Below are 23,193 nucleotides of genomic sequence, written 5' to 3'. Positions count from 1 at the left end.
TACCCCAGAGCTGCACTCACTATTCTGCTGGTGCAGTCACTGTGTACATACATTACATTACTGATCCTGAGTTACATCCTGTATTATACCCCAGAGCTGCGCTCACTATTCTGCTGGTGCAGTCACTGTGTACATACATTACATTACTGATCCTGAGTTACATCCTGTATTATACCCCAGAGCTGCACTCACTATTCTGCTGGTGCAGTCACTGTGTACATACATTACATTACCGATCCTGAGTTACATCCTGTATTATACCCCAGAGCTGCGCTCACTATTCTGCTGGTACAGTCACTGTGTACATACATTACGTTACTGATCGTGAGTTACATCCTGTATTATACTCCAGAGCTGCACTCACTATTCTGCTGGTGCAGTCACTGTGTACATACATTACATTACTGATCCTGAGTTACATCCTGTATTATACCCCAGAGCTGCGCTCACTATTCTGCTGGTGCAGTCACTGTGTACATACATTACATTACTGATCCTGAGTTACCTCCTGTATTATACTCCAGAGCTGCACTCACTATTCTGCTGGTGCAGTCATTGTGTACATACATTACTGATCCTGAGTTACATCCTGTATTATACTCCAGAGCTGCACTCACTATTCTGCTGGTGCAGTCACTGCGTACATACATTACTGATCCTGAGTTACATCCTGTATTATACTCCAGAGCTGCACTCACTATTCTGCTGGTGCAGTCACTGTGTACATACATTACATTACTGATCCTGAGTTACATTCTGTATTATACTCCAGAGCTGCACTCACTATTCTGCTGGTGCAGTCACTGTGTACATACATTACATTACTGATCCTGAGTTACATCCTGTATTATACCCCAGAGCTGCGCTCACTATTCTGCTGGTGCAGTCACTGTGTACATACATTACATTACTGATCCTGAGTTACATCCTGTATTATACCCCAGAGCTGCGCTCACTATTCTGCTGGTGCAGTCATTGTGTACATACATTACATTACTGATCCTGAGTTACATCCTGTATTATACCCCAGAGCTGCACTCACTATTCTGCTGGTGCAGTCACCGTGTACATACATTACATTACTGATCCTGAGTTACATCCTGTATTATACCCCAGAGCTGCGCTCACTATTCTGCTGGTGCAGTCACTGTGTACATACATTACATTACTGATCCTGAGTTACATTCTGTATTATACTCCAGAGCTGCGCTCGTCTATTGAGGGTTCTCTCCTCTCACTATTGATCTGTACTTTGGTTGGTGAATTCTCTGCAGACAGTGAGCCAGTAGTGAATACTGCACAATCTGCGTTTAGACCGTCCCTTCACTTAATGCTGCTGCGCTGCGTGTTCAGTACAGGGCATTGACCCTTCCAGCTTTTCTTGCAGGATTTGGTCACGTTTCAGCACCAGTGGAGCGGTTTTCTGTCAAACTTTGAGACTGAAATTCCTTTCCTCCTAGAATTGTCGGAATCACAAGCTGGAGAGGTAAGAAGTGACAGCCGGAGCTGCGCTCATTCACTCAGGTCTTCCTAATTGCTCTAGAGGGGGGATGGGCTCAGACCTCATCGGCTTCTTCTCACCAATAATAATTATAGCCGGATTGAGAAAATAATGATTCTCATCATTGAATAGTAATGCAGGAGTAAAGTGGCTTCTGGAATCCTCCGCCATTGTGCACAGAAGTTATTTTTGTCATATTTTGCACAGGATTCTTATGATGATGAGTTCACTGAGGAGGTGATTAGGATGTGACTCATCAGGAGCATGATTATACTGAACGGCGTACGTTATAATGAAGCACTTACATCCTTATATCATTATGTAATCTCTAATTATCCTGCAGCCATTCCGGAGTTACTACAGCCACGGGATGCTCTCCAGCCACATAGCCGATAACAGGTATGTGGGGGTCACTTTAATTCACTGGTTACCGAGCAATCAGCGTTATCATAGGTGTATGTCCCAGGATGAAGCATGTAACTACGGTAATACTGCTCCTATATACAAGAATATAACTACTATAATACTGTCCCTATATATATGAATATAACTACTATAATACTGCTCCTATGTACAAGAATTAACTACTATAATACTGCTCCTATGTTCAAGAATATAACTTCTATAATACTACCCCTATGTACAAGAATATAACTATTATAATACTGCCCCCTATGTACAAGAATTAACTACTATAATACTGCCCCTATGTACAAGAATATAACTTCTATAATACTACCCCTATGCACAAGAATATAACCACGGTACTATAATACTGCCCCTATGTACAAGAATATAACTACTATAATACTGCCCCTATGTACAAGAATATAACTACTATAATACTGCCCCTATGTACAAGAATATAACTACTATAATACTGCCCCTATGTACAAGAATATAACTACTATAATACTGCCCCTATATACAAGAATATAACTACTATAATACTGCCCCTATGTACAAGAATATAACTACTATAATACTGCCCCTATGTACAAGAATATAACTACTATAATACTGTCCCTATATACAAGAATATAACTACTATAATACTGCCCCTATGTACAAGAATATAACTACTATAATACTGCCTCCTATGTACAAGAATATAACTGCTATAATACTGCTCCCTATGTGCAAGAATATAACTACTATAATACTGCTCCTATGTACAAGAATATAACTGCTATAATACTGCTCCCTATGTACAAGAATATAACTACTATAATACTGCCCCTGTGTACAAGAATATAACTACTATAATACTGCTCCTATGTACAAGAATATAACTACTATAATACTGCCCCTGTGTACAAGAATATAACTACTATAATACTGCTCCTATGTACAAGAATATAACTACTATAATACTGCTCCTATGTACAAGAATATAACTACTATAATACTGCTCCTATGTACAAGAATATAACTACTATAATACTGCTCCTATGTACAAGAATATAACTACTATAATACTGCAGCTATATACAAGAATATAACTACTATAATACTGCTCCTATGTACAAGAATATAACTACTATAATACTGCTCCTATGTACAAGAATATAACTACTATAATACTGCTCCTATGTACAAGAATATAACTACTATAATACTGCAGCTATATACAAGAATATAACTACTATAATACTGCTCCTATGTACAAGAATATAACTACTATAATACTGCTCCTATGTACAAGAATATAACTACTATAATACTGCTCCTATGTACCAGAATATAACTACTATAATACTGCCCCTATGTACAAGAATATAACTACTATAATACTGCCCCTATGTAGAAGAATATAACTACTATAATACTGCCCCCTATGTACAAGAATATAACTACTATAATACTGCCCCCTATGTACAAGAATATAACTGCTATAATACTGCCCCTATGTACAAGAATATAGCTACTATAATACTGCTCCTATATACAGGAATATAACTGCTATAATGCACTACTGTGATATTAATAGTCGTGTCTCAGTCTTGCTGGTCGTGTTCTTGCTGCCGTCTGGCCCTGCAGCTCATACGTTTTCTAGATGGACAGTGAATATTTTCTTTATAATTGCTGTATAATCTTATAAGGTTTTGTCTTTCCTGCTGCTGTTTCTTGTGTGTCTGAGTTCTGCCTACTTCTTGAGCTTTGTCACATGAGGAGCATCTGTTCTGCCTGCTCTAATTATATGATCTTCTCCATGTAGTCCTTTCAGACAACCCTTTGTGCTATTCGGCAGCCATTCCACCAAAGAGAATCTGAAGCCGGGCAATTTTATATTCCCGTCAGAAGGCCACTTGGTCAGGAACACGGGACCAGGAGGCAGCACAGCGAAACACATGGTAAAGAAACAGCAACCTGTAATGCTTTATAGCCTCGTGATCTGCCGAAGATCTTCATAACCTGCCATATGGTTATCCTGTACTGATCCTGAGTTACATCCAGTATTATACCCCAGAGCTGCACTCACTATTCTGCTGGTGCAGTCACTGTGTACATACATTACATTACTGATCCTGTGTTACCTCCTGTATTATACCCCAGAGCTGCACTCACTATTCTGCTGGTGCAGTCACTGTGTACATACATTACTGATCCTGAGTTACATCCTGTATTATACTCCAGAGCTGTACTCACTATTCTGCTGGTGCAGTCACTGTGTACATACATTACATTACTGATCCTGAGTTACATCCTGTATTATACCCCAGAACTGCACTCACTATTCTGCTGGTGCAGTCACTGTGTACATACATTACATTACTGATCCTGAGTTACATCCTGTATTATACTCCAGAGCTGCACTCACTATTCTGCTGGTGCAGTCACTGTGTACATACATTACTGATCCTGAGTTACATCCTGTATTATACCCCAGAGCTGCACTCACTATTCTGCTGGTGCAGTCACTGTGTATATACATTACATTACTGATCCTGAGTTACATCCTGTATTATACCCCAGAGCTGCACTCACTATTCTGCTGGTGCAGTCACTGTGTACATACATTACATTACTGATCCTGAGTTAGCTCCTGTATTATACCCCAGAGCTGCGCTCACTATTCTGCTGGTGCAGTCACTGTGTACATACATTACATTACTGATCCTGAGTTATATTCTGTATTATACTCCAGAGCTGCACTCACTATTCTGCTGGTGCAGTCACTGTGTACATACATTACATTACTGATCCTGAGTTACATCCTGTATTATACCCCAGAGCTGCACTCACTATTCTGCTGGTGCAGTCACTGTGTACATACATTACTGATCCTGAGTTACATCCTGTATTATACTCCAGAGCTGCACTCACTATTCTGCTGGTGCAGTCACTGTGTACATACATTACATTACTGATCCTGAGTTACATCCTGTATTATACTCCAGAGCTGCACTCACTATTCTGCTGGTGCAGTCACTGTGTACATACATTACATTACTGATCCTGAGTTACATCCTGTATTATACTCCAGAGCTGCACTCACTATTCTGCTGGTGCAGTCACTGTGTACATACATTACATTTCTGATCCTGAGTTACATCCTGTATTATACTCCAGAGCTGCACTCACTATTCTACTGGTGCAGTCACTGTGTACATACATTACATTACTGATCCTGAGTTACATCCTGTATTATACCCCAGAGCTGCACTCACTATTCTGCTGGTGCAGTCACTGTGTACATACATTACATTACTGATCCTGAGTTACATCCTGTATTATACTCCAGAGCTGCACTCACTATTCTGCCGATGCAGTCACTGTGTACATACATTACATTACTGATCCTGAGTTATATCCTGTATTATACTCCAGAGCTGCACTCATTATTCTGCTGGTGCAGTCACTGTGTACATACATTACATTACTGATCCTGAGTTACCTCCTGTATTATACTCCAGAGCTGCACTCACTATTCTGCTGGTGCAGTCACTGTGTACATACATTACATTACTGATCCTGAGTTACATCCTGTATTATACTCCAGAGCTGCGCTCACTATTCTGCTGGTGCAGTCACTGTGTACATACATTACATTACTGATCCTGAGTTACATCCTGTATTATACTCCAGAGCTGCACTCACTATTCTGCTGGTGCAGTCACTGTGTACATACATTACATTACTGATCCTGAGTTACATCCTGTATTATACTCCAGAGCTGCACTCACTATTCTGCTGGTGCAGTCACTGTGTACATACATTACATTACTGATCCTGAGTTACATCCTGTATTATACTCCAGAGCTGCACTCACTATTCTGCTGGTGCAGTCACTGTGTACATACATTACATTACTGATCCTGAGTTACATCCTGTATTATACCCCAGAGCTGCACTCACTATTCTGCTGGTGCAGTCACTGTGTACATACATTACATTACTAATCCTGAGTTACATCCTGCATTATACCCCAGAGCTGCACTCACTATTCTGCTGGTGCAGTCACTGTGTACATACATTACATTACTGATCCTGAGTTACATCCTGTATTATACTCCAGAGCTGCACTCACTATTCTGCCGATGCAGTCACTGTGTACATACATTACATTTCTGATCCTGAGTTACATCCTGTATTATACTCCAGAGCTGCACTCACTATTCTGCTGGTGCAGTCACTGTGTACATACATTACATTTCTGATCCTGAGTTACATCCTGTATTATACCCCAGAGCTGCACTCACTATTCTGCTGGTGCAGTCACTGTGTACATACATTACATTACTGATCCTGAGTTACATCCTGTATTATACTCCAGAGCTGCACTCACTATTCTGCTGGTGCAGTCACTGTGTACATACATTACATTACTGATCCTGAGTTATATCCTGTATTATACTCCAGAGCTGCACTCACTATTCTGCTGGTGCAGTCACTGTGTACATACATTACATTACTGATCCTGAGTTATATCCTGTATTATACTCCAGAGCTGCACTCACTATTCTGCTGGTGCAGTCACTGTGTATATACATTACATTACTGATCCTGAGTTACATCCTATATTATACCCCAGAGCTGCACTCACTATTCTGCCGATGCAGTCACTGTGTACATACATTACATTACTGATCCTGAGTTACATCCTGTATTATACCCCAGAGCTGCACTCACTATTCTGCTGGTGCAGTCACTGTATACATACATTACATTTCTGATCCTGAGTTACATCCTGTATTATACTCCAGAGCTGCACTCACTATTCTGCTGGTGCAGTCACTGTATACATACATTACATTTCTGATCCTGAGTTACATCCTGTATTATACTCCAGAGCTGCACTCACTATTCTGCTGGTGCAGTTACTGTGTACATACATTACATTACTGATCCTGAGTTACATCCTGTATTATACCTCAGAGCTGCACTCACTATTCTGCTGGTGCAGTCACTGTGTACATACATTACATTACTGATCCTGAGTTACATCCTGTATTATACCCCAGAGCTGCACTCACTATTCTGCTGGTGCAGTCCCTGTGTACATACATTACATTACTGATCCTGAGTTACATCCTATATTATACCCCAGAGCTGCACTCACTATTCTGCTGGGGCAGTCACTGTATACATACATTACATTTCTGATCCTGAGTTACATCCTGTATTATACCCCAGAGCTGCACTCACTATTCTGCTGGTGCAGTCACTGTATACATACATTACATTTCTGATCCTGAGTTACATCCTGTATTATACCCCAGAGCTGCACTCACTATTCTGCTGGTGCAGTCACTGTATACATACATTACATTTCTGATCCTGAGTTACATCCTGTATTATACTCCAGAGCTGCACTCACTATTCTGCTGGTGCAGTCACATACACTACATTCAGGTCTCCTCGGTATTTCTCTAGTACTGATATCAGTACACCCTACTTGGATATTGGGTACTGTTACACTTATTTATATGTGTATATACTGTGTAGTTATGTGTACATACAGTGGATTGCAAAAATATTCACCCCCTTGACTTTTTACCTATTTTGTTACATTACTGCCTGTGTCTAAATATTTTTTTATCCAATTTGTGTGTGATACATCAGAGAGAGAAAAACATAGGCATACATTAAATTGTTGGGATCAAATAACTAAAGAGTGAAGGCAAAATGGTCAACAAGTGCTAAGCATCTCTGGGAAATCCTTCAAGATTGTTGGAAGACCATTCCTGGTGACTACCTCTTGAAGCTCATCAAGACAATGCCAAGAGTGTGCAAAGCAACCATCAAAGCAAAAGGTGGCTACTTTGAAGAACCTAGAATATAAGACACATTTTCAGTTGTTTCACACTTTTTTGTTAAGTATATAATTCCACATGTGTTAATTCATTGTTTTGATGCCTTCAGTGTGATTGTACAATTTTCATAGTCATGAAAATACAGAACAATCTTTAAATGAGAAGGTATGTCCAAACTTTTGGTCTGTACTGTATACTCTTTACATTTTCTGAAAGGCCACAGAGGCTACAACACCATTAACGAGAGGCTCCCGTAACCAAACACCATGAAGACCAAGGAGCTCTCCAAACAACACCATGAAGACCAAGGAGCTCTCCAAACAACACCATGAAGACCAAGGAGCTCTCCAAACAACACCATGAAGACCAAGGAGCTCTCCAAACAACACCATGAAGAGCAAGGAGATCTCCAAACAACACCATGAAGAGCAAGGAGATCTCCAAACAACACCATGAAGACCAAGGAGCTCTCCAAACAACACCATGAAGAGCAAGGAGATCTCCAAACAACACCATGAAGAGCAAGGAGATCTCCAAACAACACCATGAAGACCAAGGAGCTCTCCAAACAACACCATGAAGAGCAAGGAGATCTCCAAACAACACCATGAAGAGCAAGGAGATCTCCAAACAACACCACGAAGACCAAGGAGCTCTCCAAACAACACCATGAAGACCAAGGAGATCTCCAAACAACACCATGAAGAGCAAGGAGATCTCCAAACACCACGAAGAGCAAGGAGATCTCCAAACACCACGAAGAGCAAGGAGATCTCCAAACACCACGAAGAGCAAGGAGATCTCCAAACACCACGAAGAGCAAGGAGATCTCCAAACACCACGAAGAGCAAGGAGATCTCCAAACACCACGAAGAGCAAGGAGATCTCCAAACACCACGAAAAGCAAGGAGATCTCCAAACACCACGAAGAGCAAGGAGATCTCCAAACACCACGAAGAGCAAGGAGATCTCCAAACACCACGAAGAGCAAGGAGATCTCCAAACACCACGAAGAGCAAGGAGATCTCCAAACACCACGAAGAGCAAGGAGATCTCCAAACACCACGAAGAGCAAGGAGATCTCCAAACACCACGAAGAGCAAGGAGATCTCCAAACACCACGAAGAGCAAGGAGATCTCCAAACACCACGAAGAGCAAGGAGATCTCCAAACACCGCGAAGAGCAAGGAGATCTCCAAACACCACGAAGAGCAAGGAGATCTCCAAACACCACGAAGAGCAAGGAGATCTCCAAACACCACGAAGAGCAAGGAGATCTCCAAACACCACGAAGAGCAAGGAGATCTCCAAACACCACGAAGAGCAAGGAGATCTCCAAACACCACGAAGAGCAAGGAGATCTCCAAACACCACGAAGAGCAAGGAGATCTCCAAACACCACGAAGAGCAAGGAGATCTCCAAACACCACGAAGAGCAAGGAGATCTCCAAACACCACGAAGAGCAAGGAGATCTCCAAACACCACGAAGAGCAAGGAGATCTCCAAACACCACGAAGAGCAAGGAGATCTCCAAACAAGACAGGGACAGAGTTGTTAAGTACAAGTCAGTGTTGGGTTATAAAAAAAAAAATAAATATCCCAATCTCTGATGATCCCCTTAGCACCTTCAAATCTGTTAGAAAGAACATGGTACCACAACAAACCTGCCGAAAGAGGGCGCCCACCAAAACTCTCAGCCTGGGCGAGGAGGGCATTAATTAGGGAGGCAGTACAGAGGCCAAAGGTAACCCTAAAGGAGCTACAGAGTTCCCAAGCAGAGACTGGAGTATCTGTCCACACGACCACAATAAGCCGTACATTCCATAGAGGTGGCCTTTATGGAAGAATGGGAAGAAAAAAGCTTTTACTTACACAGAAAAAGACGTGGGAGACGCCCCAAATGTACGGAGGAAGTGCTATGGTCAAATGAGACTAAAATTTATCTTTTTAGTCACCAAGATAAATGTTATGTCTGACGCCAAACCAACACAGCTCATCACCCCTATAACACCATCCCCACAGTGAAACATGGTGGTGGCAGCATTATACTGTGGGGAGGTTTTGACAGGGAAAATGGTCTGAGTCTATGGGGAAGATGAATGGAGAGAAATACAGGAATATTCATGACAAAACTTGCTTCAGTCTGTCAGTGATTTGGGACTGGAATGGAGCTTCACTTTCCATCCAGACAATGACCCAAAGCATACTGCTAAAGTAACACTAGCGTGGTTAAGCAGAAACGTAAATGTTTTGCAGTTTACGAGTCAAAGCCAAAACCTTAATCCAGTGGAGAATCTGTGGTTAGACGTGAAGATCGCTGTTCAGGATAGGAAACATCTAATCTGAAGGAGCTGGACCAGTTTTGCCTTGAGGAATGGGCAAAAATTCTAGTGGTGAGAAGTGGAAAGCTCATAGAGACTTACCCAAAGGGACTGGCAGCTGTAATTGCCACAAAAGGAGGCTCCACAAAGTACTGACTTTAGGGGGCGAATTGTGTCCTATTTGTTGTTTGCTTCACAATAAAAAAACAAACAAATGTTCATATGTTCGTCATGTTCTTTACATGAACTGATACAAATCCTCAAAAGAAAAAGTGAAATTCCATGTTGTGAGGTTGGAAAACACAAAGAAAACTAAGGGTGTGAATACTATCGCAAGCCACTGTATTGTATCTGTGTATATTGTGTAGTTGTCTGTATACTCAGATGCGATTTGTCTTTGCAGGTGGCTCAGTGCATCTCTCCTAAAGGCCCCTTAGCTTGTTCCCGGACGTACTTCTTTGGGACCACCCATGTCCCTTACTTAGGTGGGCTTCCTGCTTTCTGTGTCACTTTTCTGCATGTTGTGTTTCATAACATGGCGCAGTCCTGTAGGCGGAGGTTCTCTGGTCCAGTGGTCCTGGACTACAAGTATGTTCCCTGGTCCAGGGTCCTGCAAACAAGTATGGCCGCTGGCTCAGGGTCCTGCAGACAGGTATGGCCGCTGGCTCAGGGTCCTGCAGACAGGTATGGCCGCTGGCTCAGGGTCCTGCAGACAGGTATGGCCGCTGGCTCAGGGTCCTGCAGACAGGTATGGCCGCTGGCTCAGGGTCCTGCAGACAGGTATGGCCGCTGGCTCAGGGTCCTGCAGACAGGTATGGCTGCTGGCTCAGGGTCCTGCAGACAGGTATGGCCGCTGGCTCAGGGTCCTGCAGACATGTATGACCGCTGGCTCAGGATCCTGCAGACAGGTATGGCCGCTGGCTCAGGGTCCTGCAGACAGGTATGGCCGCTGGCTCAGGGTCCTGCAGACAGGTATGGCTGCTGGCTCAGGGTCCTGCAGACAGGTATGGCCGCTGGCTCAGGGTCCTGCAGACATGTATGACCGCTGGCTCAGGATCCTGCAGACAGGTATGGCCGCTGGCTCAGGGTCCTGCAGACAGGTATGGCCGCTGGCTCAGGATCCTGCAGACAGGTATGGCCGCTGGCTCAGGGTCCTGCAGACAGGTATGGCCGCTGGCTCAGGGTCCTGCAGACATGTATGGCCGCTGGCTCAGGGTCCTGCAGACAGGTATGGCCGCTGGCTCAGGGTCCTGCAGACAGGTATGGCCGCTGGCTCAGGGTCCTGCAGACAGGTATGGCCGCTGGCTCAGGATCCTGCAGACATGTATGACCGCTGGCTCAGGATCCTGCAGACAGGTATGGCCGCTGGCTCAGGATCCTGCAGACAGGTATGGCCGCTGGCTCAGGATCCTGCAGACAGGTATGGCCGCTGGCTCAGGGTCCTGCAGACAGGTATGGCCGCTGGCTCAGGGTCCTGCAGACAGGTATGGCCGCTGGCTCAGGATCCTGCAGACATGTATGACCGCTGGCTCAGGATCCTGCAGACAGGTATGGCCGCTGGCTCAGGATCCTGCAGACAGGTATGGCCGCTGGCTCAGGATCCTGCAGACAGGTATGGCCGCTGGCTCAGGATCCTGCAGACAGGTATGGCCGCTGGCTCAGGGTCCTGCAGACATGTATGGCCGCTGGCTCAGGGTCCTGCAGACAGGTATGGCCGCTGGCTCAGGGTCCTGCAGACAGGTATGGCCGCTGGCTCAGGGTCCTGCAGACAGGTATGGCCGCTGGCCCAGGGTCCTGCAGACATGTATGGCCGCTGGCTCAGGGTCCTGCAGACATGTATGGCCGCTGGCTCAGGGTCCTGCAGACATGTATGGCCGCTGGCTCAGGATCCTGCAGACAGGTATGGCCGCTGGCTCAGGATCCTGCAGACAGGTATGGCCGCTGGCTCAGGGTCCTGCAGACAGGTATGGCCGCTGGCCCAGGGTCCTGCAGACATGTATGGCCGCTGGCCCAGGGTCTTGCAGACATGTATGGCCGCTGGCTCAGGGTCCTGCAGACAGGTATGGCCGCTGGCTCAGGGTCCTGCAGACATGTATGGCCGCTGGCTCAGGGTCCTGCAGACATGTATGGCCGCTGGCTCAGGGTCCTGCAGACATGTATGGCCGCTGGCTCAGGGTCCTGCAGACATGTATGGCCGCTGGCTCAGGGTCCTGCAGACATGTATGGCCGCTGGCTCAGGGTCCTGCAGACAGGTATGGCCGCTGGCTCAGGATCCTGCAGACAGGTATGGCCGCTGGCTCAGGGTCCTGCAGACATGTATGGCCGCTGGCTCAGGGTCCTGCAGACAGGTATGGCCGCTGGCTCAGGGTCCTGCAGACAGGTATGGTTGCTGGCTCAGGGTCCTGCAGACATGTATGGCCGCTGGCCCAGGGTCCTGCAGACAGGTATGGCCGCTGGCTCAGGGTCCTGCAGACAGGTATGGCCGCTGGCTCAGGGTCCTGCAGACATGTATGGCCGCTGGCTCAGGGTCCTGCAGACAGGTATGGCCGCTGGCTCAGGGTCCTGCAGACATGTATGGCCGCTGGCTCAGGGTCCTGCAGACAGGTATGGCCGCTGGCTCAGGGTCCTGCAGACATGTATGGCCGCTGGCTCAGGGTCCTGCAGACAGGTATGGCCGCTGGCTCAGGGTCCTGCAGACATGTATGGCCGCTGGCTCAGGGTCCTGCAGACATGTATGGCCGATGGCTCAGGGTCCTGCAGACATGTATGGCCGATGGCTCAGGGTCCTGCAGACAGGTATGGTTGCTGGCTCAGGGTCCTGCAGACATGTATGGCCGATGGCTCAGGGTCCTGCAGACAGGTATGGTTGCTGGCTCAGGGTCCTGCAGACATGTATGGCCGCTGGCTCAGGGTCCTGCAGACATGTATGGCCGCTGGCTCAGGGTCCTGCAGACATGTATGGCCGCTGGCTCAGGGCCCTGCAGACAAGTATGGCCGCTGGCCCAGGGCCCTGCAGACAAGTATGGCCGCTGGCCCAGGGCCCTGCAGACAAGTATGGCCGCTGGCTCAGGGTCCTGCAGACATGTATGGCCGCTGGCCCAGGGCCCTGCAGACATGTATGGCCGCTGGCTCAGGGTCCTGCAGACAAGTATGGCCGCCGACCCAGGGCCCTGCAGACAAGTATGGCCGCTGGCTCAGGGTCCTGCAGACATGTATGGCCGCTGACTCAGGGTCCTGCAGACAAGTATGGCCGCTGGCCCAGGGCCCTGCAGACAAGTATGGCCGCTGACCCAGGGCCCTGCAGACAAGTATGGCCGCTGGCTCAGGGTCCTGCAGACATGTATGGCCGCTGACTCAGGGTCCTGCAGACAAGTATGGCCGCTGGCCCAGGGCCCTGCAGACAAGTATGGCCGCTGGCCCAGGGCCCTGCAGGTGTTTTTTCGCGGCTCCGGTGATAATTTTGTGTGGGTAATAGCCACTTTTACAATAAGATCAGACTGCTAGAGAGGACAGTGTATGAGAGGTGTGTAATCCCAGTGTAGATCACCAGTGCTGGAGGCCATTACTGGGAATGATCCGGGCAGTATTAGTTTTAGTCCTGATCCCCAGCGTTCTCCCGTCTGTAGCATCGCTCCATATTACTACATAGATGAGCTTTGCTTTATCGTCACTTGTAACCCAAGAAGTTTCACTTTCTTTCTTCTTCCTCATTCTAGGTCATGATAATGAAACTCACAAGAAAAATGAGCAAATGTAAGTGTCCTGTATGGGCAGATCTGTTATCGGGAGGCTGGGTGCTCCTCCAGCACTGTATGTACTGTGTGCTCTCTAACATCCACCCTCGTTATTATGCCTGCTGTGTTTGGGCTCCTGTCGTGTCTACTGCTCATCACCACATACAGTTAGGTCCATATATGTTTGGACAGAGACAACATTTTTCTAATTTTGGTTATAGACATTACCACAATGAATTTTAAACGAAACAATTCAGATGCAGTTGAAGTTCAGACTTTCAGCTTTCATTTGAGGGTATCCACATTAAAATTGGATAAAGGGTTTAGGAGTTTCAGCTCCTTAGCATGTGCCACCCTGTTTTTAAAGGGACCCTGTTTTTTGTCGGTCACCTCTTTTGTCGTTAGCCTCTCCCCCCTTCCGCCGGTTGCCTCTCCCCCCTTCCGCCGGTTGCCTCCCCCCTTCCGCCGGTTGCCTCCCCCCCTTCCGCCGGTTGCCTCCCCCCCTTCCGCCAATCGCCTCCCCCCCTTCCGCCGGTCGCCTCCCTCCCTTCCGCCGGTCGCCTTCCCCCTTCCGCCGTTCGCCTCCCCCCTCTTCCACCGGTCGCCTCTCCTCCCTTCCGCCTCTCCTCCCTTCCGCCTCTCCTCCCTTCCGCCTCTCCTCCCTTCCGCCTCTCCTCCCTTCCGCCTCTCCTCCCTTCCGCCTCTCCTCCCTTCCGCCTCTCCTCCCTTCCGCCTCTCCTCCCTTCCGCCTCTCCTCCCTTCCGCCTCTCCTCCCTTCCGCCTCTCCTCCCTTCCGCCTCTCCCGCCTTCCGCCTCTCCCGCCTTCCGCCTCTCCCCCTTCCGCCTTTCCCCCTTCCGCCTTTCCCCCTTCCGCCTTTCCCCCTTCCGCCTCTCCCCCCTTCCGCCTCTCCCCCCTTCCGCCTCTCCCCCCTTCCGCCTCTCCTCCCTTCCGCCTCTCCTCCCTTCCGCCTTTCCTCCTTTCGCCTCTCCCCCTTCCGCCCTTCCCCCTCTCCCCTCTCTCGCTGGTTGCTTCTCCCCTCTCCCGCCGGTCGCCTCTCCCCTCTCCCGCCGGTCGCCTCTCCCCTCTCCCACCGGTCGCCTCTCCCGCCGGTCGCCTCTCCCCTCTCCCGACGGTCGCCTCTCCCCACTCCCGACGGTCGCCTCTCCCGCCGGTCGCCTCTCCCCTCTCACGCCGGTCGCCTCGCCCCTCTCACGCCGGTCGCCTCTCCCTTCTCCCGCCGGTCGCCTCTCCCTTCTCCCGCCGGTCGCCTCTCACGCCGGTCGCCTCTTCCCTCTCCCGCTGGTCGCCTCTCCCGCCTCTTCCCTCTCCCGCCGGTCGCCTCTCCCGCCGGTCGCCTCTCCCCTCTCCCGCCGGTCGCCTCTCCCGCCTCTTCCCTCTCCCGCCGGTCGCCTCTCCCGCCTTTTCCCTCTCCCGCCGGTCGCCTCTCCCGCCTCTTCCCTCTCCCGCCGGTCGCCTCTCCCCTCTCCCGCCGGTCGCCTCTCCCGCCTCTTCCCTCTCCCGCCGGTCGCCTGTCGCCTCTCCCGCCGGTCGCCTCTCCCGCCTCTTCCCTCTCCCGCCGGTCGCCTCTCCCGCCTCTTCCCTCTCCCGCCTCTTCTCTCTCCCGCCTCTTCCCTCTCCCTCCGGTCGCCTCTCCCGCCTCTTCCCTCTCCCGCCTCTTCCCTCTCCCGCCGGTCCCCTCTCCCGCCGGTCGCCTCTCCCGCCTCTTCCCTCTCCCGCCTCTTCCCTCTCCCGCCGGTCCCCTCTCCCGCCGGTCGCCTCTCCCGCCTCTTCCCTCTCCCGCCTCTTCCCTCTCCCGCCGGTCGCCTCTCCCGCCTGTCCCCTCTCCCGCCTGTCCCCTCTCCCGCCTCTTCCCTCTCCCGCCTCTTCCCTCTCCCGCCTCTTCCCTCTCCCGCCGGTCCCCTCTCCCGCCGGTCGCCTCTCCCGCCTCTTCCCTCTCCCGCCTCTTCCCTCTCCCGCCTCTTTCCTGTCCCGCCGGTCCCCTCTCCCGCCTCTTCCCTCTCCCGCCTCTTCCCTCTCCCGCCTCTTCCCTCTCCCGCCTCTTCCCTCTCCCGCCTCTTCCCTCTCCCGCCGGTCGCCTCTCCCGCCTCTTCCCTCTCCCGCCTCTTCCCTCTCCCGCCTCTTTCCTGTCCCGCCGGTTCCCTCTCCCGCCTCTTCCCTCTCCCGCCGGTCGCCTCTCCCCTCTCCCGCCGGTCGCCTCTCCCGCCTCTTCCCTCTCCCGCCGGTCGCCTGTCGCCTCTCCCGCCGGTCGCCTCTCCCGCCTCTTCCCTCTCCCGCCGGTCGCCTCTCCCGCCTCTTCCCTCTCCCGCCTCTTCTCTCTCCCGCCTCTTCCCTCTCCCTCCGGTCGCCTCTCCCGCCTCTTCCCTCTCCCGCCTCTTCCCTCTCCCGCCGGTCCCCTCTCCCGCCGGTCGCCTCTCCCGCCTCTTCCCTCTCCCGCCTCTTCCCTCTCCCGCCGGTCCCCTCTCCCGCCGGTCGCCTCTCCCGCCTCTTCCCTCTCCCGCCTCTTCCCTCTCCCGCCGGTCGCCTCTCCCGCCTGTCCCCTCTCCCGCCTGTCCCCTCTCCCGCCTCTTCCCTCTCCCGCCTCTTCCCTCTCCCGCCTCTTCCCTCTCCCGCCGGTCCCCTCTCCCGCCGGTCGCCTCTCCCGCCTCTTCCCTCTCCCGCCTCTTCCCTCTCCCGCCTCTTTCCTGTCCCGCCGGTCCCCTCTCCCGCCTCTTCCCTCTCCCGCCTCTTCCCTCTCCCGCCTCTTCCCTCTCCCGCCTCTTCCCTCTCCCGCCTCTTCCCTCTCCCGCCGGTCGCCTCTCCCGCCTCTTCCCTCTCCCGCCTCTTCCCTCTCCCGCCTCTTTCCTGTCCCGCCGGTTCCCTCTCCCGCCTCTTCCCTCTCCCGCCGGTCGCCTCTCCCGCCTCTTCCCTCTCCCGCCTGTCGCCTCTCCCGCCTGTTCCCTCTCCCGCCGGTCGCCTCTCCCGCCTCTTCCCTCTCCCGCCTCTTCCCTCTCCCGCCTCTTCCCTCTCCCGCCTCTTCCCTCTCCCGCCTCTTCCCTCTCCCGCCGGTCGCCTCTCCCGCCTCTTCCCTCTCCCGCCTCTTCCCTCTCCCGCCTCTTTCCTGTCCCGCCGGTTCCCTCTCCCGCCTCTTCCCTCTCCCGCCGGTCGCCTCTCCCGCCTCTTCCCTCTCCCGCCTCTTCCCTCTCCCGCCTCTTCCCTCTCCCGCCGGTCGCCTCTCCCGCCTCTTCCCTCTCCCGCCTCTTCCCTCTCCCGCCTCTTTCCTGTCCCGCCGGTCCCCTCTCCCGCCTCTTCCCTCTCCCGCCTCTTCCCTCTCCCGCCTCTTTCCTGTCCCGCCGGTCCCCTCTCCCGCCTCTTCCCTCTCCCGCCTCTTCCCTCTCCCGCCTCTTTCCTGTCCCGCCGGTCCCCTCTCCTGCCTCTTCCCTCTCCCGCCGTTGCCTCATTCTCTGGACTACCCGATAGCAGAGATACCACTGAGCATTTCCTGTGCTGCTGCTTTAGAGACTGTCGTTCTTCTCCAGCTTCATACATGGAAGCCTTTGCCCAAACACTGCTCCCCAGTGAGGCCCCGGCTGACGCTGCGCGCAGTGTGTGGAGACGCCCGGGAATGTCCCCGATAAGCCGTCGTGCTTGGGCTTGTGCTCGGCCCCTGCAGCGATGCACAGTGCACCTGTAACTACTCCTCCTCCGTCCTCTGCCCCGGAGGAGTCTGGCTCCGGTTACAGCCGTCCACACCTGTCCTGGTCAGTAGCCATTCCTGCGATCTTACATGGCCGGCTCCCTCCCCGATCATTGGGGACTAGTGATTGTTATAATCAGCCATCAAAACTGCTCATATGAAGAGTGATTGGAGGTGAAATGGTCATTGTCGGCAGCACCTCGCTGGTGTAGACAGGACGTGCTGCCGATAACGAATATATTTTACGGACACAGAGCCGTCCTATTAACGAAGAGTTAACGACCGGCCGCCGATCACTTGTACAGCCGATCATTGTACATGGCGGCTGATCTACCGGCTCCTGTAATGTGACCTCAATAACTTGTCTGATTTCCCCTCTAGCACCCTGATGTCGCAGATCTACGCCGCAGCGGTGGAGGCCGTTCTTACAGGGATCGCAAGTTACGTCAAGCATTCCAGTTTTTCCAAGGTATCTACCATATTGGGTCAGCACCTACCCCATGGGGCTGAGGCCTACAGCTGTCGGCCATGATGGGGGTTGTAATTAGTATTGAGCAAATTTGCTCGGGTCCCTACTTATTCGGCAAGCTATAGCGCTTACTGAATATACTGCAGAGGGAACCCAGATACATGGAGCGTGCCGTCCGATCAGCTGTCCGGCTCCGCAGCTACATGTGTCACAGTCACCACACATGCATGGAGAGCCTGCACAAGAGCTGCAGATCATAGGTGTGGCTGAAGACGGGAACATGGCCTCCACACGGGGGTTATGGGAATTATATGTTCTGAGTCCCAGTCACACAGCGTTTCACGTCTCGTCACGTCCAGCCTCGTACCTCTAAAGCTGCGGTGGTAAATGTGTGTGAACGCGGGTGACAATCTGCCGCCGTCCTGCGGAGTTACAGCTGTATAATCCACCTAATAACGGGGGGATTAGCACTGTAAAATAATAGGAAAGCTCAGGAGGCTCCTGGAGGGTGCAGGCTGTGTAATGACTGTCCAGTAACGAGGACCATAGTTGGTCATTAGTAGATTTTACTGTCAGCTCCTCCTTAGCCTGAAGTGGCTGATAACGGAGAGCAGCAGATTGCATTGAACCGCTTTGGAGAGACTTTTAGAATAATTTGCACTTTCACCACCTGAGAGCGGCTAACAATTGTGGAGGCCCCGGCAGTGGGGATGCATTAATTTTCAGCGTCCATCCCCGCTCAGAACTCTTGAGACCTCTGTCTCTCGGCCCGCCCCGTGACCTCCAGTCTTGGCCCACCCTGTGACCTCCCGTCTCTGCCCGTCCCGTGGCCTCCTGTCTTGGCCCATCCCGTGGCCTCCCGTCTCAGCCCCCGCCCCGTGACCTCCCGTCTCAGCCCCCGCCACGTGACCTCCCGTCTCAGCCCTCGCCCTGTGACCTCCCTTCTCGGCCCGCCCTGTGACCTCCCTTCTCGGCCCGCCCTGTGACCTCCCTTCTCGGCCCGCCCTGTGACCTCCCTTCTCGGCCCGCCCTGTGACCTCCCTTCTCGGCCCGCCCTGTGACCTCCCTTCTCGGCCCGCCCTGTGACCTCCCTTCTCGGCCCGCCCTGTGACCTCCCTTCTCGGCCCGCCCTGTGACCTCCCTTCTCGGCCGACTACGTGACCTTCTCGGCCCACTACGTGACCTTCTCGGCCCGCCCAGTGACATCCTGTCTCGGCCCTCCCCGTGTCCTTCTGTCTCGGCCCGCCCCGTGTCCTCCTGTCTCAGCCTGCCCCATGTCCTTCTGTCTCGGCTCGCCCTGTGACCTCCTGTCTCGGCCCGCCCCGTGACCTCCTCAGCCCACCCCGTGACCTCCTGTCTCGTCTTTCCACAGGCGAAGGAAGCTGCGGAGCTCAGTCTGTGGACACTCCTGGACTCCTTTAATCTCGCTCAGATGAAAGCCGCCCTAAGGTTTGTTTCATGTTTTCCTCCCATTTTGCAGGTTCATTAATTGCTCCGTGTTTTCCTGTGATTTAGTGCTGAAGTAACAGGAAACATGGCTGGCGACAGTGGCCGGGCTCGTCCCCTCAAGTGGTGGGGGAGGGGTGTCCTCTAATGATTGTGTCCATGTCCATGTTCTGTGCCGTTATTTCCCACATTCCCTGATGTTGTCAGGTCTGTCATTGAGTTCTGTGTGTGATCTATCTGCAGTGAGCGCCCTCTGGTGGTGGCTGCAGGGACACAGGGTTTATCATGCTTTTCAGTGATTGCTGTGCCTGCTTCTCTGTGGCACAATAACCATTATAATACTGCAACGCTCTGATCTCCCCTCTGATCTCCCCTCTGATCTCCCCTCTGATCTCCCCTCTGATCTCCCCTCTGATCTCCCCTCTGATCTCCGCTCTCATCTCCCCTCTGATCTCCCCTCTGATCTCCCCTCTGATCTCCCCTCTGACCTCCGCTCTGACCTCTGCTCTGATCTCCCATCTGATCTCCCCTCTGATCTCCCCTCTGATCTCCCCTCTGATCTCCCCTCTGATCTCCCCTCTGACCTCTGCTCTGACCTCTGCTCTGATCTCCCATCTGATCTCCCCTCTGACCTCTGCTCTGATCTCCCCTCTGATCTCCCCTCTGATCTCCCCTCTGACCTCCGCTCTGACCTCCGCTCTGACCTCCCCTCTGATCTCCCCTCTGACCTCTGCTCTGATCTCGCCTCTGATCTCCCCTCTGATCTCCCCTCTGATCTCCCCTCTGATCTCCCCTCTGATCTCCCCTCTGATCTCCCCTCTGATCTCCCCTCTGATCTCCCCTCTGACCTCTGCTCTGATCTCCCCTCTGATCTCCGCTCTCATCTCCCATCTGATCTCCCCTCTGATCTCCCCTCTGACCTCTGCTCTGACCTCTGCTCTGACCTCTGCTCTGACCTCTGCTCTGACCTCTGCTCTGACCTCCCCTCTGATCTCCCCTCTGATCTCCCCTCTGATCTCCCCTCTGATCTCCCCTCTGATCTCCCCTCTGATCTCCGCTCTCATCTCCCATCTGATCTCCCCTCTGACCTCCGCTCTGACCTCCGCTCTGACCTCCGCTCTGACCTCTGCTCTGACCTCTGCTCTAATCTCCCATCTGATCTCCCCTCTGATCTCCCCTCTGACCTCTGCTCTGACCTCTGCACTGACCTCTGCTCTGACCTCCCCTCTGATCTCCCCTCTGATCTCCCCTCTGATCTCCCCTCTGATCTCCCCTCTGATCTCCCCTCTGATCTCCCCTCTGATCTCCCATCTGATCTCCCCTCTGACCTCTGCTCTGACCTCCCCTCTGATCTCCCCTCTGATCTCCCCTCTGATCTCTGTTGTAATTGCCACTCTGATCTCCGCTCTAATCTACCCTCTACGTTTTGTTTTAGGTCCAAAGTATCATTTCAGATGGAAGCTGTGAACAGTCTGGGCAGGTAATTATTATGTTGAGCTGGGAGTTTGTCGCAGTGTATCAGTCTGTAATGTACACTCAGCAGCAGCTCACATCCTCCTGTCCTAATGCATCAGTCTACGGCTATGGTGGCACTACAGCTCTCAGCAGGCACTGACAGATGCAGCTGAGGGATTGTCCGTGAGCTGAATGCAGCAGCCTGTGTAGATGGGTGAGAGGCGGATGTGGCCACTGCTGAGTGTTATACAGGGAGAGTCACATTCACTGACAGCAAGCGGAGATCACCTCTGATGCAGGGTTATAGACTTACTCCTACTATTTCTCCTTTAGGATCGTCCCGTTGGACCATGAGGACAGCACAGACTTAATTAAATCTGTAAGTCTGGCTCAATATCAGATTTCTGTGGAATGATCTTAAAGGTTTTTTTCAGGCTTAAAAAATCAGATAATTTGTGGTCTGACACCATTAATGAGCCGTGGCTGCTCGAGCGAATGCTGCATGTAAACACCGCAGTGCCACCATCGGTGTAGTGGCCGCTCTCCGTACTGCATGTCTGCTCCTAGTCACTGCCATAAGAGCTGAGCTGCGGTACCGGGAGCCGCCACTGCACACATAATGGAGCTGTGCTGTTCTGCAAACTGATCAGTGGGGGTGCTTGGACAGTCCCTTCCAAGCCGTTGTAACCGCACCTCCATGCCACGCGCCAGCACTGACTGACAGCCGACCCCAGTGCAGAGCCGCTAAACCTGCATCATCACATCCCTCGTGACTGAAACCGGAGCGCTGCCGCTCCTCCCCGTGCACACCTGCCGCAGCTTCCCCCCGTGCACACACGCCGCAGCTCCCCCCGTGCACACACGCCGTAGCTTCCTCCCGTGCACACACGCCGTAGCTTCCTCCCGTGCACACACGCCGCAGCTTCCTCCCGTACACACACGCCGCAGCTTCCCCCTGTGCACCCACGCCACAGCTTCCCCCCGTGCACACTCGCCCCAGCTTCCCCCTGTGCACACACGCCACAGCTTCCCCCCGTGCACACACGCCGCAGCTTCCTCCCGTACACACACGCCGCAGCTTCCCCCTGTGCACCCACGCCGCAGCTTCCCCCTGTGCACCCACGCCGCAGCGTCTCCCGTGCACCCACGCCACAGCTTCCCCTCCGTGCACACACGCCGCAGCTTCCTCCCGTACACACACGCCGCAGCTTCCCCCTGTGCACCCACACCACAGCTTCCCCCCGTGCACACACGCCGCAGCTTCCTCCCGTGCACACACGCCGCAGCTTCCCCCCGTGCACACACGCCGCAGCTTCCTCCCGTGCACACACGCCGCAGCTTCCTCCCGTGCACACCTGCCGCAGCTTCCCCCCGTGCACACACGCCGCAGCTTCCCCCTGTGCACCCACACCACAGCTTCCCTTTCGTGCACACACGCCGCAGCTTCCCCCCGTGCACACATGCCGTATCTTCCCCCCGTGCACACACGCCGCAGCTTCCCCCCGTGCACACACGCCATAGCTTCCTCCCGTGCACACACGCCGCAGCTTCCCCCTATGCACCCACGCCACAGCTTCCCCCCGTGCACACACGCCGCAGCTTCTCCCAGTGCACACACGCCACAGCTTCCCCCCGTGCACACACGCCGCAGCTTCCCCCCCGTGCACACACGCCGCAGCTTCCCCCCGTGCACACACGCCGCAGCTTCCCCCGTGCACACACGCCGCAGCTGCCCCCCGTGCACACACGCCGCAGCTGCCCCCCGTGCACACACGCCGCAGCTGCCCCCCGTGCACACACGCCGCAGCTTCCCCCCGTGCACATACGCCGTAGCTTCCCCCCGTGCACACACTCCGCAGCTTTTCCCCCGTGCACACACGCCGCTCCCGTACTGCAGCACTCTCTGATTGCTCTCTCATCCCTCTGTACTTGTCTTCCAGGCATCCATGACGGTCTACGACATTCCTGATCTGCAAGGCGGCAGAGGAAATCTGGGATCCGTGGTTTTCGCCGAGTCGTTTCTGAAGTCAGACATACTTGTCAGAGACAAAGGTTCACTTACTTTTGTCTGTATTTCCCATAAATCATTGACAGCGTCAGGATAGACCGCACACGTCACTGGTAATGGAGGCCGCTGGGGCCGTGTATTGGGGCAAAGCCTGGGGGCCGATCGTGCACATTTTTGCACAGGTGTGTGTGCACAGGTAGGTGGTCCGCACAGATGTTTATTTGTCTGGGGCGTGACTATTTATTCTGGTGCGTCCTCTTTCGTTGCGGCCGTACGCCCCGGTGATGTGCAGGATGTGTGTTAGAT

The 23,193-nt window shown here is 52.6% G+C and overlaps 1 protein-coding gene across 1 annotated transcript in view; it reads left to right on the top strand.

Annotated features, from left to right (window-relative positions):
* Positions 1 to 23,193, top strand: part of DNAAF9 (dynein axonemal assembly factor 9) — a 128,883-nt gene that overhangs the window by 54,555 nt on the left and 51,135 nt on the right. The window contains exons 8-17 of the mRNA XM_069745132.1: positions 1,388 to 1,486; positions 1,845 to 1,900; positions 3,720 to 3,855; positions 10,484 to 10,565; positions 13,797 to 13,833; positions 17,891 to 17,978; positions 19,351 to 19,427; positions 20,860 to 20,904; positions 21,213 to 21,258; positions 22,820 to 22,931. Coding sequence (XP_069601233.1) covers positions 1,388 to 1,486; positions 1,845 to 1,900; positions 3,720 to 3,855; positions 10,484 to 10,565; positions 13,797 to 13,833; positions 17,891 to 17,978; positions 19,351 to 19,427; positions 20,860 to 20,904; positions 21,213 to 21,258; positions 22,820 to 22,931 — 778 coding nt within the window. The remainder of the gene's footprint in view (positions 1 to 1,387; positions 1,487 to 1,844; positions 1,901 to 3,719; positions 3,856 to 10,483; positions 10,566 to 13,796; positions 13,834 to 17,890; positions 17,979 to 19,350; positions 19,428 to 20,859; positions 20,905 to 21,212; positions 21,259 to 22,819; positions 22,932 to 23,193) is intronic.

This window comes from Ranitomeya imitator, chromosome 1 (assembly GCF_032444005.1).
Source record: "Ranitomeya imitator isolate aRanImi1 chromosome 1, aRanImi1.pri, whole genome shotgun sequence".
NCBI classification, from domain to species: domain Eukaryota; kingdom Metazoa; phylum Chordata; class Amphibia; order Anura; family Dendrobatidae; genus Ranitomeya; species Ranitomeya imitator.
The sequence above is the reverse complement of the archived record's forward strand: the minus strand, read 5'-3'. Positions and strand labels throughout refer to the sequence as shown.